We start from the raw sequence: 17,097 nt of genomic DNA on the forward strand, positions 1-17,097 counted from the left end.
TGTGACACATTCATCCCTAAGACTCCATCCTCTCTAGTGAAGATGCATAGCCGCTGACACAACCTCCCTGCAGACTCCCATCTCCCTCCAAGTCTGGAGGTTATGCAAGTTCAAGGAAAGTTTGGGCTTGGTTGCGTTTGTGCATGGAAGGGCGCCGACGGGAGGGTTATTGACCAAGGTCAGGCTGTGACAGCAGCAACTCAAGCGAGACAAATGTCTCAACTTTGAGTGAACCCGAGCCAGAGGGGATGATCCCGACTTTATGCTGTTAGCCATATAACACCACCCAAATAAAGCGTATCATTAACTCACTTCACTTTCTTGCTCAGTGGATTATGAATAGCATATTGCCAGACAATGAGTCATTTCACAAAGGGGTCACTCCACTCCCACTTAGTGGGAAATAAAACCCCGCATTAGAGATGCTGTTCTTTCCTGTCAAGCGAACAAACTCATTCAGTTGAAATGCCACAAACACTGAACGCATCAGTGAATGCAAGTGTGCCAGTGGCACTTCCAGCAGACGGAACCTGCTGTGAAACACCGCAAATGTATCATTTCACAGCAAATAAGACGACTATTTGGTGTTGTGGTGGCGAGATTGCGTCTGTCATGTCTTATGGCAGCAGACGGTGTAGAAACGATGGCGTGGCTCACCTTTCTGACAGTAGTCAAACTTGTAAAGCTCGCTGGCTTCGGACTGGCGCTGGCAAAAGACCAGGTAGTGAGTGATGTTACCATTGGGGTCGTTGGGAGGTTTCCACTTTAGGATGATCTGGGAGGAAGAGTTGGAGGAAGAAATGGGGTCCAAAGGGACAGAAGGTTCTGGAAAGACATGGTGTGAAATGTTAGTCAAACCTGTTTCCCTTGCCTCAAAAAAGACAAACATTTGTTTTGTTTTTTTAAATACCTTTTTTTTTTGTTCTTTTACACACTTGACATGCAGTATAAAACAAAGCCACTTGACAATAATTCATTTTTTAGTTTTATCTTGTCATAACTGGAAATTGTAGTATTTCTGTCAAAATTTCCGCTCGTTTTAAATAATTTAGTTGGGTTTTTTGCAACATTTGAACAAAACGTGTGATAGATGTCGTTGGCTGAGGAGGTGGAAAGGCCCACTCAGCGGCCAGAAGATCAGTCATGTGATCAGCGGCTCTGGGAGCAGATTAAAGAGTCCTTGAGCAAAAACACCGATGTCTTAATCACACCCGTTGGTGTGTGTGTGTGTGTTTGTGTAAATAGACGGATGGGCCAGTGTGTGGATGCACTATATCTGCTCTGCCCTCTCCTGCCCTCCAAACGATCTAAAACATGTAACACAATCGCCTCAACTGTGTGCAAACGTGAAAGGACTGTTGTATGTAATCCTCGTGGTCACACAAATAAATTTTTTTTTCCATTGATTTAATCAAGTATTTTAAAGCTGTAATACAAATAATCCATCGTGACATTTTCCTATCTGCATTCACTCCCGCTGAGGGAAGAGAGATTAACAGCAATGCCTCGCAGAGAATAATAAACGCAAGTGTCTTTCACAAAAGCAGATTGGCGACATAATTTGCGAAAATTGAGCACAGCTAAAAATACATTTGGCAGGAACATTGGTATTATTTAGGGACGGGCAGCTTTTAAAACCCCCATTACAAATCAGTATGTCCATCCATCCATCCATCCATTCTCTACCGCTTATCCGGGGTCGGGTCGCGGGGGCAGCAGCCTAAGGAGAGAAGCCCAGACTTCCCTCTCCCCAGCTACCTCCTCCAGCTCATCCGGAGGGATCCCCAGGCGTTCCCAGGCCAGCCGAGAGACATAGTCTCTCCAACGTGTCCTGGGTCTCCCCGGGGGTCTCCTACCGGAGGGACATGCCCTGAACACCTCACCTGGGAGGCGTCCAGGGGGCATCCTAACTAGATGTCCAAGCCACCTCATCTGGCTCCTCTCAACGCGGAGGAGCAGCGACTCCACTCCGAGCTCCTCCCGGATGGCAGAGCTTCTCACCCTATCTCTAAGGGAGAGCCCAGCCACCCTACGGAGGAAGCTCATTTCAGCCGCTTGTACCCGTGATCTTGTTCTTTCGGTCATTACCCAAAGCTCATGACCATAGGTGAGGGTAGGAACGAAGATCGACCGGTAAATCGAGAGCTTCGCCTTTCGGCTCAGCTCTCTCTTCACCACAACGGACCGGTGCAGAGTCCGCATTACTGTGGACGCCGCACCGATCCGCCTGTCGATCTCCTGCTCCATTCTTCCCTCACTCGTGAACAAGACCCCGAGGTACTTAAACTCCTCCACTTGGGGCAGGATCTCCTCCTTTACCCGGAGAAGGCACTCCACCTTTTTCCGGTCGAGAACCATGGCCTCGGATTTGGAGGTGCTGATTCTCATCCCAGCCGCTTCACATGCGGCGGCGAACCGATCCAGTGATAGTTGGAGGTCACGGGCCGATGAAGCCAACAGGACCACATCATCCGCAAAAAGCAGAGACGCGATCCTGAGGTCACCAAACTGGACCCCCTCAACACCATGACTAGAAATTCTGTCCATAAAAATTATGAACAGAATCGGTGACAAAGGGCAGCCCTGGCGGAGGCCAACCCTCACCGGAAACGAGTTCGACTTACTGCCAGCAATTCGGACCAAACTCTGGCACCGATCGTACAGGGAGCGGACAGCCCGTATCAGCGGGCCCGACACCCCATACTCTCGGAGGACCCCCCACAGGACCCCCCAAGGGACACGGTCGAATGCCTTCTCCAAGTCCACAAAACACATGTGGACTGGTTGGGCAAACTCCCATGCACCCTCGAGGACCCTGCTGAGGGTGTAGAGCTGGTCCACTGTTCCACGCCCAGGACGAAAACCACATTGCTCCTCCTGAGGTTCGACTATCCGGTGGACCCTCCTCTCCAGTACCCCTGAATAGACCTTACCAGGGAGGCTGAGGAGTGTGATCCCCCTATAGTTGGAACACACCCTCCGGTCCCCCTTCTTAAAAAGAGACAAATCAGTATGTGCCTCATGTAACTTGTGACTTTCCTGTGACTTTTGCTTTACATCCGCTGTGATCGCTTTATTACAAATGCCATCCAAAATGGAGGATACTTATACAGCAATCGCGTACGAACGATTGACAGGTACATTATTTAGTTTCAGTTTCTTCCTGTTAAAGCGGAGTTTTTCCTTGACACTGTTGCTTGTCTGGGGTTAAGCCCTGGGATTCTGGAAAGCGCCTTGAAACAATTTTGATTGTATAAGATGCTATATAAATAAAGATTGATTTGATTTGATTTATGTGTTGAAGATACGAGGGATTGGGGGACAAGAGGCAAGGTCAAGGCCAGCATACCTGAACATAATTTTGATTATTACTTGAAATGACTACCGTGCGATGCAGAGAACTTTTATGAGGAAGGAGTGGTGAAGGGTGATGCGAGGAAACTGGAGAACTGAACGGTGTGATTATGTCGTTATCCACACAGGTCTGACCGCATTGTCAGACTTAGTTTCATCGGCACCATCTCGTTTATAATGACAGCTCAGCCCATCTAATGAGGCACACTGGATTGACACGCAAAGCCTCGGAAGCCGGAGAGGCGGCCAGGCGGACCAACAAACCGCCCTGGTTGACAGAATGCTGCCTCTCTGGGAGCCCTGTTCTGTGTGACGAAGGGTGGCACATCTGATGTGCTCAGAGGGGAAAAACATGAATTTTGTGAGCAAGTTAGATGAGACACCATGACGAACGGCAGTCTGAACTCCTCATGATGCTCTCTGTGGGTGGCAGAGGACAATTAAGCTGTGGGGCAGAGGTTCATGCTTTCTGCATGACTGCGTGATGCAAACTCTGTTCACAAATCTCCCCAGGGAAAAGGTTCCGTCTTCTGAATTCAGGAAGTGAAAGACTGAAGGCACCGGTCAAAGAGAGTAATGCTGCTGGAAAAAGGGCCTTTGAGGGGCAAAGAGAATTTACGGAACCCAAATATAAAAGGAAAAAAATAATTATTCCAGTCAGATTATCAGAAGAGAATTGAATCAGTCTTACTGGTAGCGTTGGTGCGAATGTAAATGATTTCGCTCTTTGCGCCGTGGACCTGGTTCTCGTCAGACGCCGAGAGCTGGGTCTTCACCATGACGGCGTACTGCGTCCAGGGTTTCAGAGGAAGGATGAGATAGCCCGGTTCAATTTTACCTTTGTCCACGTCCGCAGATCGATGTGGAGGTTCCACATCTGCTATTACCCAGCTATTGGAGCCGCAGGCATCCTGCCCGTCAAATTCGGTTACATTCTGGTAGGGTCTTTTGAAGGGATAAAAAAAAAAAAATCAATAAACAAAGGCAGAAAAATGAGGATATTGGGGCAAAAACTGCATTTAGGCTAAGATATTAAGCTTAATGGAGCACAGTACTTCACTGTACAGTATATGAACAAAACAGGAGTAAATGAATGGCTAATTTATCTAATAATATATTTTAAAAATATTATCACCTTTTTTTGCGGTAAAAAACCTACCAAACCCCTCATATATAATGTCCAATTATTATTATTACAGCTTTTCCCTTATGAGGTTGTAGCGCAAAACATAATATTTCAAACCAATTCACAATGTTATTGAGCTTTTACTGGAGGCCTCATCCAGACTGATGCTTACGCTTCTTTGTAGAGCACCATGAAACCCAGCAAGTCTCTGTAGTCTTGAGGCCAGAACGCTTCCCACTTGACCATTATTTTATCGCTCATCGTTCGAACCTGGGTAAACTTCAACACGTGGGTCTCACCTAAGGAGAGACAATCCCTCATTAAAAGCAGAAAGTGATCAAAGCGATGCAGGAAATTGGATTTTCGTAGACGGAGATGGTGAGATGGTTGAGATGGCGACGGAGCCACTCAAGCGAAGATAAGGAGCATCTCCTCTTGAATGAGATTAGCATACTATGCTAACTGAGCTAAGTATGGACAAACTGATTTGGGGGTTGAATGTTCTCAAGAATCTAAACAGAAGACCAATATTTCTGTGGGCAGAAAGCAGACTTTAACACAATCGATATGATAATACACTCTGGAGCCATCCTGACTCTGATGGTGGGCTAGGCCTGGGTTGCTATAAACAAATACATCCAATATTCCTCCCGTCAATACTGCGCTCTGTCAAGATAATTAAAAAATATACCAAAACTATATTAAAGACAGATTATAATCTTGGCGTCATGTGGATTGGAACACAATTACCTCATCCATGTCTCAGTGTACACAAACAGAATTTACACGCAGTTATTGGTGCTTCGCTTTGTTGGGTGTTGCCTTCTTTAGCTTTATCTTTAAAAAGGTTTGCAGGAAGACATTAACAATTCCGGGGCAGGAAATGACCACCTGAACAATAACTAGTAACAATACTAACACAAGTGTGTTTACATCTCTGTGGACTGTTGTCGTAGAAACATTTTCAACAGCAGTCGGGTCACCAGAGCCGGGGTTCTTACATGAAGCTTGGTCTCCGTTTGTCTTGGACGCGATGTCGTTCTTGACTTGCCGCTGTTTGGTTCCCGTCACCTCCTCCATCTTGTGGATCTCGGACATGCAGAGTTTGGAGTTGTAGTGGAAAAACATGCGTCCCTGCAGGATGGTCAGATTGTGTTTGGACCAGTCCCACAGCTGCCGCAGATTCTGGTTGTCCAACGCATAAAATGAGTAATTCCTGAAAAAGAAAACCCAAGACTGCATAAACCAATTTGTCAGAATACGGAGCGAGCGCTTTCTGAGCACAACTACGCATTAGCGTGTTAATAACTACAAGAATTAGCCCCCGTTTGTGGCCTCACATTGGACCCACAACTGTGGACCCAGAGAGGAAAACTCTGTCCTTCCACAATTACAGGAGCAGTTCCTGACATGAAAAGCATTAGTTGGCTTCAAGAGAGCGACTCTCACCCAATTTCCTGCTCCTCTCCGCGAATGAGACGAAGTTTGCGGAAAAAGGAGAGGGAGACGAGGGCGTAGGAACGCCGCACTGTCAGGTAGCCAGTGATCTCCTCCAACTGGCCCAGGCTGGCCTCCAGTTCAGCTGCTATGTTGTCTGCAGTCGATAAAAGAAAAACAAGACAAATACCTTCTTCAGCATGTGTAGAAACTCCCAAAACACTTTCCCTTCTGCCTGTGCTTCACACTTAGGGGAAACTTCATTTTCGAGTTCTTAAAAGTGCATAACCTCATATTAATTGCTTGTAATCTTCACAGAAAAAAGCTGTATTGCAGGATAAGTAGGAGATTGTTTTTCAGCTTATACTGCATCCACTAATCAAAATGAAATCCTTTTTTCTGACAACAAGCTTCGTGCTAAAGTGTAACTGACCAAATTACTCATAATATATCATAAAAGTAAGATTTTTTTTTAAAAAAAACCTCAGCTTTTTAGGATAGAAAAGGAGGAAAACGATGCTGCCTGCGATGCCTGCGTTTTTTTATTGAGCTTCCCTCAAATCAGCGTTGGACTGCACAAAGGAGCAGGTGATTATTACCACAACCTTGTGCTAATTTAATAAAAAATAACAAAACAAACCAAAGACCTTTTAAATTTGAGCTTATTTGATTTTAAATCCATGCCAACGTGTGTTGACTGTTTATGGAGCAGTGACTCACTTCCTCCTCGCAGGTTGATAACCAGGCTGCCGTTGAGAACAGTGCAGCCTCTCAGATCCTGGGCAGCTGTGACAGAGTCCACCATTTTCAGACCCATGCAGACCTTGGGACAGAGTCCCGCACAGGGAGTGCAGTTGAGCCTGTAGAGCAAAGGGAAAAAGAAACATTGTGCACGTGTATAATCAGATTCTTTCGGGACGGTCTTAATTTTTCACTTTTCCCTGACTGTGGAAGCCCGCCTATTGCTGCACTAAAACATAGATCCTGATATTCAGCCAAAGATTACAGCCACTTAATAAACCAACAAATGTGAGCATTATAAACTCCCTGAAAGCTCTTTTGAATTCAATGAACTGACCCTTTAGCATTTGAAAGCAGGTTAGCACAGCAGACGTGATTACATAATGTTTTTCGTAACAAGTCTCTTCTCATAACAGTTATAGTGGCAGCTTTCTGTGTCAAACAAAAGGGCTCATTTCCTGAAAAGCCATCTGTGCAATCTGTACACTCATAATGTGACTGGAACACATTTTGATAAGATAAAATCTGAAAGCACACAACAAACAGCCTTTCACATTCACACGGCCGAGTTGTGACAGACGAGTAGCCGGCACACACACACACACACGCGTGTTTTTTTCCCCCCCAATGGGAATTAAGACACAATTAGACCATCATGGGTTGTGTGTTCAAGGACATAACAGCTTTTATTTTAATGAATTTATCATGTTGATGCCAGTTTTTCTTTATGTTAAATTAACGAGCCATTGTTTCCATTATGAATGTTCTAAAGTAGCCACTCAGAAGGAACCCTACACTAAATCAAATCGAGGTTCTTGACAGACCTGCGCAGATTGATAAAAGTTAAATATACGCTGTGGAACAGCTCCCTTGCTTGTCGTCACCATTGTCCGTGACCGACTGTCTGACCTCTGCTGCTTCCTGCGGAGATCTGCTTACATCTTTGAAGCGTGATGGGCCGTGGCCTTGCGCAACAGGACGCTGACAGTGTGTTCCAAACACATCTCTGCGTCTTTCAACACATTACTCACTCCAGCGAGGTTTATCTACGTGTCTATTCTTTTAATTCACTCCGAACTGTCAGCTAGAATTTAAAATTCTAAAGAAGGCGGTGAAGGGGAGAGTGATTCAACCCGATGAACTTCAGGACCTCGTAAAACTTTACAGTGGTTGCTAACCAGCGCCCGCTTCATTAAATCTGGAATGTTTTGGCTCATGCCAGCATCATTGTTTTATGGCCGTTACTGTGATGAACTATTGAGATTAAAAATGGATGGTGTGAATGAATAGATGCAGTACGGAGGGTCATCGCTCGCAACTAACGTCTACGCTCAACGCCGCAGCCTCGACAGGTAAGAGAGAGAGGAAGTCAAAATAAAACACCTCATCAGTAAAGTTTAAAGTCTACCTCCATGTGGTTCCATGTACATGAAACAAGTTGCCATTGATTAACAATAGGCGGAAAAACGATCATCTAACTAGCATCTGCCTTAAATATGCCGGCGACAACTTGCAGCTTCTGACTCAGAAACACGGCTGAGCCAGCTCTCTGGTTTAGGCGCGCGACTTTGACCTACATGTCTGTTGTTTCACACAAACAGATAAAAGTGTGTGTACATAGGAGAGCCGTCTAAGCTCAGCGGGAGGACCTTCAGTTCCTGTTCCTTCTGTGCCACAAACATGGCGAGGAGAGCTGAAGCGAGGCAGCAGCCGACGCCGCATGGTGCAGCTACTTTAAATAACCTTTCAGTCACAGGAGTGACAGCTTCAATCTTTTAAAATGCAGTTTAGATTCACTATCACTGTGAGGCCACCCACATATGAACTGCCTGTGTTCAATTCTGTTTGCACATTCTGGTTTAATTGGATTTATTTGGCCACATTTTAATAAAATCCATGCAAACTATCATCAGGCATGTCCTTATAAATATCAATATCACTGTAAAATACAGATGTATGTATACTGCTGCTGTTTTTTTAAATTTTAAATTAATAAGCTGCTGTTAAGGAAAAAAACTCTTGCTATTCTCTTCTGGGAGGCTCGACCACCTGTGAGCATGCACTTGCGAGTGCACACGTAAGGTAAAAAGCAAGCGTCACGGATCACGCTGTTCCACTAGGCCTACTAGAACGTGTCCACTTACGTGAATGAGTTGACGGTGGTGTAGCCAGAGGGGCACTCGGGGATGCAGGCGCCTTTGTGGATGACGTACTCGTGGCACTCGGCGTTCCTGCGCTCTTTCTCCCGCTTGCATTTGTTGTGCAGGTCGTAGCAGAATGAGAAAGAGACGCAGCGCCAGCCTTTGTAGGTGAAGAAGTTTCTGGGACACTTCTCCACGCAGGTCCCTTTGTACTGGAGGCCTCGACAGGCAACGCAGTGGCTGGCTGAGCCAGGCTGCAGGCACCCGCCCAGGCACTGCTCGTGGCAGCACTGGTCATCCTTGGTGCAGGCTTGATGTTTGCACTGGACAGGGCACACTGAGGGGCAGAGGGGACAAGAAAAAGAAGGTTACTTAACTCAGAGTGAGCAGGCTTGTTTCCTATAAGAAGCATCAATTGCATTCCCTGTGGTCAGACAGACCATAACTGCTGACTAAATGTCCAATAGTCACAGTAAACAAAAGCACCAGGGAGCCAAAAACAGACGAAAGAGACGCGAGTACAGGGAAAAGAAAAGCAGCAGAGGGCATTTTGCAAGTCAGCTGCATGCAAAATATCTTTGCTCTGTTGACTTTTTTCCCTTTTAGAACAAAAACCTAATTTACAGAGTGACTCACGGACACGTGTGCAGGACGTCTGCAGCGCTAGCCTGCTGCAGTGTGTCCACACAGGGAATGGTTGTGCCTCGGCCCTCTCGGCTCTCCCTCCATCTCTGATAATGATCAATACCGTAATATCATTTTCCTTTGCCCACGTGCAGGGTGTAAAGGGGGGGTAGACAGAAAGAGAGAGGTATACTGTCAGACAGGCTGCTGCTCTGCTGAGGTTTATGTGTTTTTGGCACGTTCTGCAGAAACACACGCCGAGTCTGTTGTAGCTGTTGTAACATATTAATACAGAGAAGGAGGTGAAAAGAAAATCTGTCCATTTTCCGCACTTAAAACACAACAAATAAAAGTAAAGCTTGAAGTTCACAAATACGAATTGCCAAAGAATCGTGTTCGGGCTGACAGGAGGCATTAATGAGGTTAACAGTGCAAATAATTAACATAAGACATCTCAAAACAACCAAAATGTGTGACTCGAGGGTGAGTCTTGTAAAAACAGGCCATAAATCATCCAAAAGAGCCAAATAAGCACAACTCTTGTCAAATGTGCTTTACAAAGGGTCATTCTAGGGACAGAGATACAAATCCGACTGTTTACGTTGCCAATATAGATGCCTGAGCACAAACATGTCTGTGAATCAACCTGTTATATAACATGAGCATGAATAAGCTTACAGTGCAGTTAGAAATGCTTTGGACATTTTTTTCGCCACATTTTTCTGATGTTGCAGCGTTGCGAAACTGAATTACAAAAATCAGCTGATCCGACTTTTCTCAGTACTTAGTTGCAGCAGCTTTGGAAACAACTGCAGCCTCTAGTCTTCTTGGGAATGATGTCACAGGCGTTGCACACCTGGATTTGGGGAATAATCTGTTAGTTTTGGTTCCATCAATCTAGAGAATCGCGTTTCTCACAGTCCTCAAGGTGCTTTTTGACACATTCCAGGTGGACTTTTATTTTTCTTTTATTGAGGATATGCTTCTGACTGGACACTGCCCCAAAGCCTGGTTTGGTCAGTCAACTGTAGCTTCTTCTATTTTAAAACGATGGCAGCCATCATGGACTCTGGGGAACCTTCAGTGCAGCTAACCCTTTTGTAGCCTTCCCCAAATCTGTCCTTTAAAAAAAGGTCCGGAAGGCAGTTGTAGGACCCTAAAGAGTCAGGTGTGTCTTTCCAAATCACGTCCAGTCAGTTGGATTTAGGACATGTTGACTCCAGAAAGGTGCAGAAACATCTTAATAGATAAGCAGTAGAAATGGAAGCCACCCAGAGCTAAAGTACAACTACTGAGCATAGTGTAATGAGAGGAAATTTGAAAAGTGCCTCTCTGAATGTACTGAAAGCATGAGCTAGGTGTACCAGTGTGTGTAGGTATTGTAATGAGGTCATGTGTAAGGATGAATGGCGGTTTCTCAGATGTAAATACAGCTAACTGGCCTGCCTACTGGGATTAGCTTCTCATCCACAAGAGCCAGATTAAGACTGTTCAGCAGCAGTGGTGATAATGAGTCGCTGACATTTGGGGCTGTTCACGGGTCATACTGTAAAAGAGTGGAAATGTCTATTATGAGCCACTCACTTGTCCAACTCCAACAGTCAAAAAGGCAAAAACTGGGTGTGGTAACAAGATTCACAAAAAACATTAATCTTAGTAATCTCTTAAGTCTTTGGAAGAGCACAATATGTAATGATATCATTTTTTTTTCTAAGGAGGATGACTCATTTGCATGGTGAGGTCAGCCATTAAATTAACAACAGCCTGGACCCCCTCTCCTCTCCCCCTCACAGAACTACACGCTTAAAAGTACGTGGAGAGCATGTGTTTTGAGAGGGCGGCAGCAATATGAGAATGGCAACGTGTGGGGGAGGCTACAGGGGGAGAGTAAAAAAAAAGAGATATAACCACCTTTTATCTGCCAGACTAAATATCCCACTCCGTGTCAGGAATGGCAACACTAATCCTCTTTCAGGAGAGGAAAACTGCACGACCGATGAATTTTCATACTGTTTTTGAAACCTTTCGAAACCTGCCCTTCAACTTTTCCTCAAACACATGCAGACTACGTGAGTACACACACGCGCGCACAAACGCACACGCAAAGCTCTGAGTGAGTCCTGATCCTGAAGCAGAACTCCATGTCGGAGTGCAGGCCCAGCAGCAGATCCACCCTCAGCGTTAACCAATGTGTTGGCTAGCTGCAGGAGCTAGCCATTCAGATGGCCTCTCCCATCTCCGAGGAAGAGAAGCGCACAGTTTAACCCTTTGTGTCCCTCTCTCATCAGGGCGGTACAATAATAGGGGGAACACATGGTGAAGGTCTTAAGCCGAGAAGAAGCTACTCGGCGCTTATTTCTTGCACAGTAATTTGCAGGGAGGCAAATACAAAACCACTCTTTACATTTAGTAGGTGGACAGAAGTTCGACTCAATCTAAAGAGGATTGAATCTAAACAATCTTGTTTTTAAAGTGCTGTGCGGAGTGGCTCCAGCAGCGCGTCGTGTCCCATCACGTTAACAGCTCATTAGGAATTTTACAGATTTCACGCCACAGAATTTCCCTGCACTCCTTTTTTTTTGGAATGTGAATGGAGCTTTTATGAGTTGACATTTTGAGTTACATATATCAGTTTGTTCTCATCCCAAATGGGTTAACACACAACATAATGTTTAAAAGTGTTTTTTTTTTCATGTTAAGGTAAATAATACATTTCAGTACAAATACAGTAGGTTGTAAATCGAATTAATAATGTTTGGAATATACACCTGAGAGCACTGCAAGTTAGTGTTAAAATAGCCTTCAAAGCTTTTATAATCTGTGATGGCACACAAGAACACAGATTCATTTACTGTGTGCTTGTCATAAATGCTTTTAAGGTCGACGCTGTGATGACCTTTGAGACCGAGGCCTCCCCAGGCCATTGTTGCTCTCTGGGAGGAGGACAGGGAGGAGACCGTTTTGGGGGGACGATTGTCATCATTTCCTTAAAATATGCAAATCTCCTAACATAAGTTCTTCGCTATTATACAGAGATCATCATGAACAAAGAACATCGGCCCATTAGTTCTGCTCAGCTTCAGTTAGTTCTTCTTATCACCTCTCTTAGATTGCTTCCATTCGAACTCCATAAAAACAGTGTCCGACTAAGAAACCACGTGGGATTTGGGGATCCGACTGCCCCATCTTGAGCACCCGTATTTTAAAGAAAAAACATGGAAGGGTCTCGTCAAGACGGGGGTCTAATGCGACAGAAACGGCGGCTCAAATTCCACCGCCAGAGGCGCAGGAACAGAGCTACCCGATCCCCGAGGCCAAAATCGGACAACCACAACCAACCGACGCAGGCCGCAGGGACGAATACACCCCAACGCGGCGGTGCCAACTTGGAAATGAGAGGAGAAGTTCTGCTCGGCCTGCCAATAGCAAGCTTCAGTAGCACGGGGTGTTGAAAAGGCAGGAGGAATCCGCATCACTCCGCAAGGAATGACTCATGCGGCCCATAACGGTTCCTTGTCTGCAGTTCGCAAACAATGTACATATTCTGCACGCAGGGCTTTTCTTTCTGGTATGAGCCAGCAAGTGTGTCCTCGCCACTGCTACCCTAAAGGGGAAGACTTTGATCTGAATGAGAATTTAAAATGACGGGAAAAGAAGCAGAGCGCTAGCTGACTCTTCCAGCCAATCAAACGGCTTTACGTGCAACAGATTACTGTGATACTTCAGTCTTGTGACAGCATCTTCTTCAGATTGATGAAGCTTCTCTCAGCCTAAATTACATCATGAACTAATTAGTTCCTCATGTACCAGGCGATGGTAAAGCCAAATAATTCAACCACGTTGCCTCATAAATTAAAGACATTAATTAGTATCTGGCTTGGGTCTAGTTTACACCAGCTTTGTTAATTTGTATTGGTCACACACTGTTATGAGCGTCAGCACTGATTTAACAATGTTTTTCCGTGCTTAGTCTGTCTCCTTTTTACATTAATTAAAGCATGGCTAGTTTCTGAACCCCTGTCTGTGGTTTACAGCTGATTGCAGAACTTTAAATCCAGTTTCATTAACTATGTTGTTGTGAACCAATGGTGTGTTCATGTCATGGTGGAGAGCATGTGACACTTTGACTGATTTTCCTTATTTAAGCCACAGAACAAACCTGTATTTTGTCATTTATTGTAAGAAATGGCCCTCAGAACATTCTGTTGAGCACCGTTAGGGCCATGACACAGTCTAGATAATTGTATAGTGCTTAAAAAACACAAGAACCACTTCCTCTTTGCCACACTTGAATATACTCCATCTCTAATCCAATTTCCACCATTTTTGGTGAAGACTGCTTCTTTTCGAACATACTGATCTAAATAATTATGAAGAAACAACTGCCAAGTGAGGAACTGTGATGTCACCTCTGTCAGTCAGGCTTCTTTTGTGTCAGCTGACTTGACCGACCTTAAAGCTCCCATTACTGCTGATGGCAAACGGGGATGTTTAACTTTCTACAGTCATCAAGGAAGCGCTCTGGGCTGTGTGCGATTGCCATTTAATGTCTTGTGTGCTTCCTGCTCTACACAAAAAGGCCAATCCCAAACTGCCTAACTTTGTTTGAATCGGGTGTCTTGCTAAAAGGAAGCCTGACGATTTAACAGATTAGCACGGAGAAAATGTCTGTGACCCCTAAATGCACTAATGTCCGTTCACTCTATAATACTCTGTATTAGGCTCTTCATTGCACTTTGCACGTCATTATGTTAAATGTAATGTTCAAATTCAAATAAAATGACATTCAATGTAGAACATTTGTGTGTTTGACAGAGAACTCATGAACACACGCGAAATTCCCCTTTAAAATCCAAACGTTTGGGTTTTATTGCAAATAGACAATATTTAAACATAATAAAGTTCTAATCATTTATCCTCTCACTCAAGAAATCAAAGAATGTCATTTTATAACAATCAACAACAAATCTTTTATTTGTTGTTCTCATGGAGAAAACTTGCAAAATAACCATAATAAAAACGAGTTTGCAATTTCTTTTATTTTATTTTAAATCTGAGCAGATTTGTTGTCATCAAGTCGATCTGAAATTCATTTTAGACACATATGAACCCAAAATGCTCAGATGATGTTGTGTTGACTTCAATTAACTAAAACTAGATGCATCAATTAAAGGGACTAAAACTGCTTGTTGCATATCATTAACTGCAACGACTAATGACCTTAGGTTTTCTGGTCAACCGGTCTGACCCTGCAGCAGCAGCAGCAGCAGGATGTCGTCTCTGGTGGCAACAGGAACCGTAAACAGTTTCATTAACCAGCTTTAGCCTCCGTTAATAGAACAAAAACACACAAACAACATGGAAAAGTAATTTTTGTTTTTAATGCCGCCGCACCTCTTGAGCCATCTCAAGGTAGGGGATTGGCTTCGTCCGTGACCGGAATGGGAATGACGAACGCATTCAGTCGATAACAGACAAATGACGCACGCCATGACCTTGAATCTCCATTTACTTCCTGGTTCCTGTTTAGGCGAAAATATTAACAGTATGTCCGACTGACTTTATTTACCCGCGATGATATCGGAGCTTTTATGCTTCAACGCAACGTCACAAAATACTTTGCATTTTTATTTTGATTCAACGGGGTGCGTCCAGTTTTTAACAGCGTGCTCCAAAAAGACCTGAACAGAAAGCAACATTAGCTGATGTTTAGAATGTCGTGCCGTGTTGGACCGACTTTCCTCATTCCCATCGATAATCAGGGCGTTGTCGCTCTCAATGCCATTTGTGAGGATAAACATTTATATATTTTGTGTTCCTTATCTTTGATTTCACAGTTTTGTTTCCGGGGTGCTTCAGGTTAATGTTAGCGTGACTATAGTAGCGATGGGATGATCTTCACTGGCTGTTGCCTTCTTCTGTTTGCAGCCTTGAGTACACACAGGCTAAAATATTTAGGCTTGTCTCAGATGGACTCGGCTGTTTTGACTGTACTCAACAGTGATATTTTGCCACACGTCTCTACGGGTGCAGGAACGCGCCGCCTGCCTATTTTGCATGTTGTGAATACATGTGGCGTTGCGTTTTGAGCGTTCCATGCAATTCCCTGATCTTAAACGTCCAGAGAAGATCAGGAAGTGTATCAAGCAGACTTGCCCCCGGCTGGACCCTTGGCTCCGCTGGGCCGATAGTGAAACTGGGCACGGCCGATATCACAAAAGTAGATCATGAGAATCTGATAGTCATTGGAACTCCAGAAGCATCTGCTGTTTCTGACGCACAGCTGCTGTCTGATCAGAGCCGATTCTCCCCGTCAGCCACAAACGGCCTGCAGAGTTATTCCGGCATTAGCCCCGACCTGTTACCAATTAGATAAAAAAATAGGGCAATAAACTATTTGACAATCAGAAAAAGGTTTCTTCACGAGAAGTATTTCTAAAGGTTCTTAATGTCTAAACAAAGTTTGGAGGGGTCGACGTCATGTGAAAACTCGAGAAAGTGGATAAAAGCAATAAAACGGGACTGTGCCGTTTTATTGCCGGTGTGGCGAGCGTGCACGGCGCTGAAGAAACGCCTGTCGGCCAAGCTTTTACGGATGCCTGAAATGTCTGGGATTCCATGGGAAGGGCTCCAGTAGCTGAACAGCAAGGGTTCGATGGGTGCAGCTCCACGAGGGCCGAGTGCCAGAGCGGTTAAGTCAGCTCAGAGAAAAGAACTCACGGTGAGCGCGTGCACTCACACGTGTGTGTGGATCTACCAGAATTTGACATTACATTGAGCCTTAAAAATATATATATATTTCTAGCAAGCCCACACATCAGACATATCATCTGATTTTAATTTCCCCTCTCTATGGCTAATGAGGAAAAGAGTTTCAGAAGAAATCAGGTCAGAATAAACAGAAATGCTACTATGGGACGAGAGCCGCTGGAGTATTTATGCAGAAATTTCAAGGAAAGCATCTGCTTCATGTACTGGGACGGGGTTACAACCCAGAGAGCTGGGCTAGATTTTAAGTTGTGCCACGTCCAATCCAAGAGGGACGGAGGGGGGGGGAGCAGTTTTCCTTTTTCCATCGTTCAGTGTCCTTCCAGAAAACTGTTCTTATTCCTTAACAAAGCCTGCTTATTTTGCCTTTAGAGGTTCTCAGGTTCGACAATATCCATCATCTCTGTCACTTGGTCATTTTCTGCATCGCAGTGAAAAAATTGCCAAAGTGAAAACCAAACAGTTTACACACAAGCTGGAGAGGGAAAGCCAGGCAATTCAGTAGTTTCTTCCCACCAATTTCTAGGAAAAGGAATGACTGAATGTTTTTACTGGTCATGCGCATAAACAGTATGTGCTGAAAGCCGCAATAATTTTGAGTTTGCGTGCATGCGATTTAAAAAAAGCCATGGGGGGGTGGTCTGACATCTGTACTAATTATGGATTTCTTTGACTTTTGTTGAATTTTGAAACTATTTCCTTTACATCTAGCTGTAGCGGATGTTGTTGCAGCCGCGCTACAGGATACAAATGCAAAACTCTTATCAGCAAGTGACAGAGTTGCACAAAAAACAAAAGTGATGGCATTAAGTCACAAAAACCTATAAAAAGCAAATATCACCTGCACCTTCAAGTCATAAAACTGGTAAAAAATACCCTCCGATTTGTGCCACACACAGCTTTACT

General features: G+C 44.6%; 1 protein-coding gene across 1 annotated transcript in view; it reads right to left on the reverse strand.

Moving 5' to 3' along the window:
• insra (insulin receptor a) overlaps positions 1–17,097 on the reverse strand; it is a 35,161-nt gene that overhangs the window by 6,493 nt on the left and 11,571 nt on the right. Inside the window, exons 3-9 of the mRNA XM_057055679.1 lie at positions 8,803–9,136; positions 6,638–6,777; positions 5,930–6,074; positions 5,482–5,696; positions 4,653–4,779; positions 4,046–4,299; positions 658–825 (exon numbers count right to left, since the gene is read on the reverse strand). Of these exons, the coding sequence (XP_056911659.1) occupies positions 658–825; positions 4,046–4,299; positions 4,653–4,779; positions 5,482–5,696; positions 5,930–6,074; positions 6,638–6,777; positions 8,803–9,136 (1,383 nt within the window). The remainder of the gene's footprint in view (positions 1–657; positions 826–4,045; positions 4,300–4,652; positions 4,780–5,481; positions 5,697–5,929; positions 6,075–6,637; positions 6,778–8,802; positions 9,137–17,097) is intronic.

This window comes from Takifugu flavidus, chromosome 15 (assembly GCF_003711565.1).
Source record: "Takifugu flavidus isolate HTHZ2018 chromosome 15, ASM371156v2, whole genome shotgun sequence".
NCBI lineage: Eukaryota > Metazoa > Chordata > Actinopteri > Tetraodontiformes > Tetraodontidae > Takifugu > Takifugu flavidus.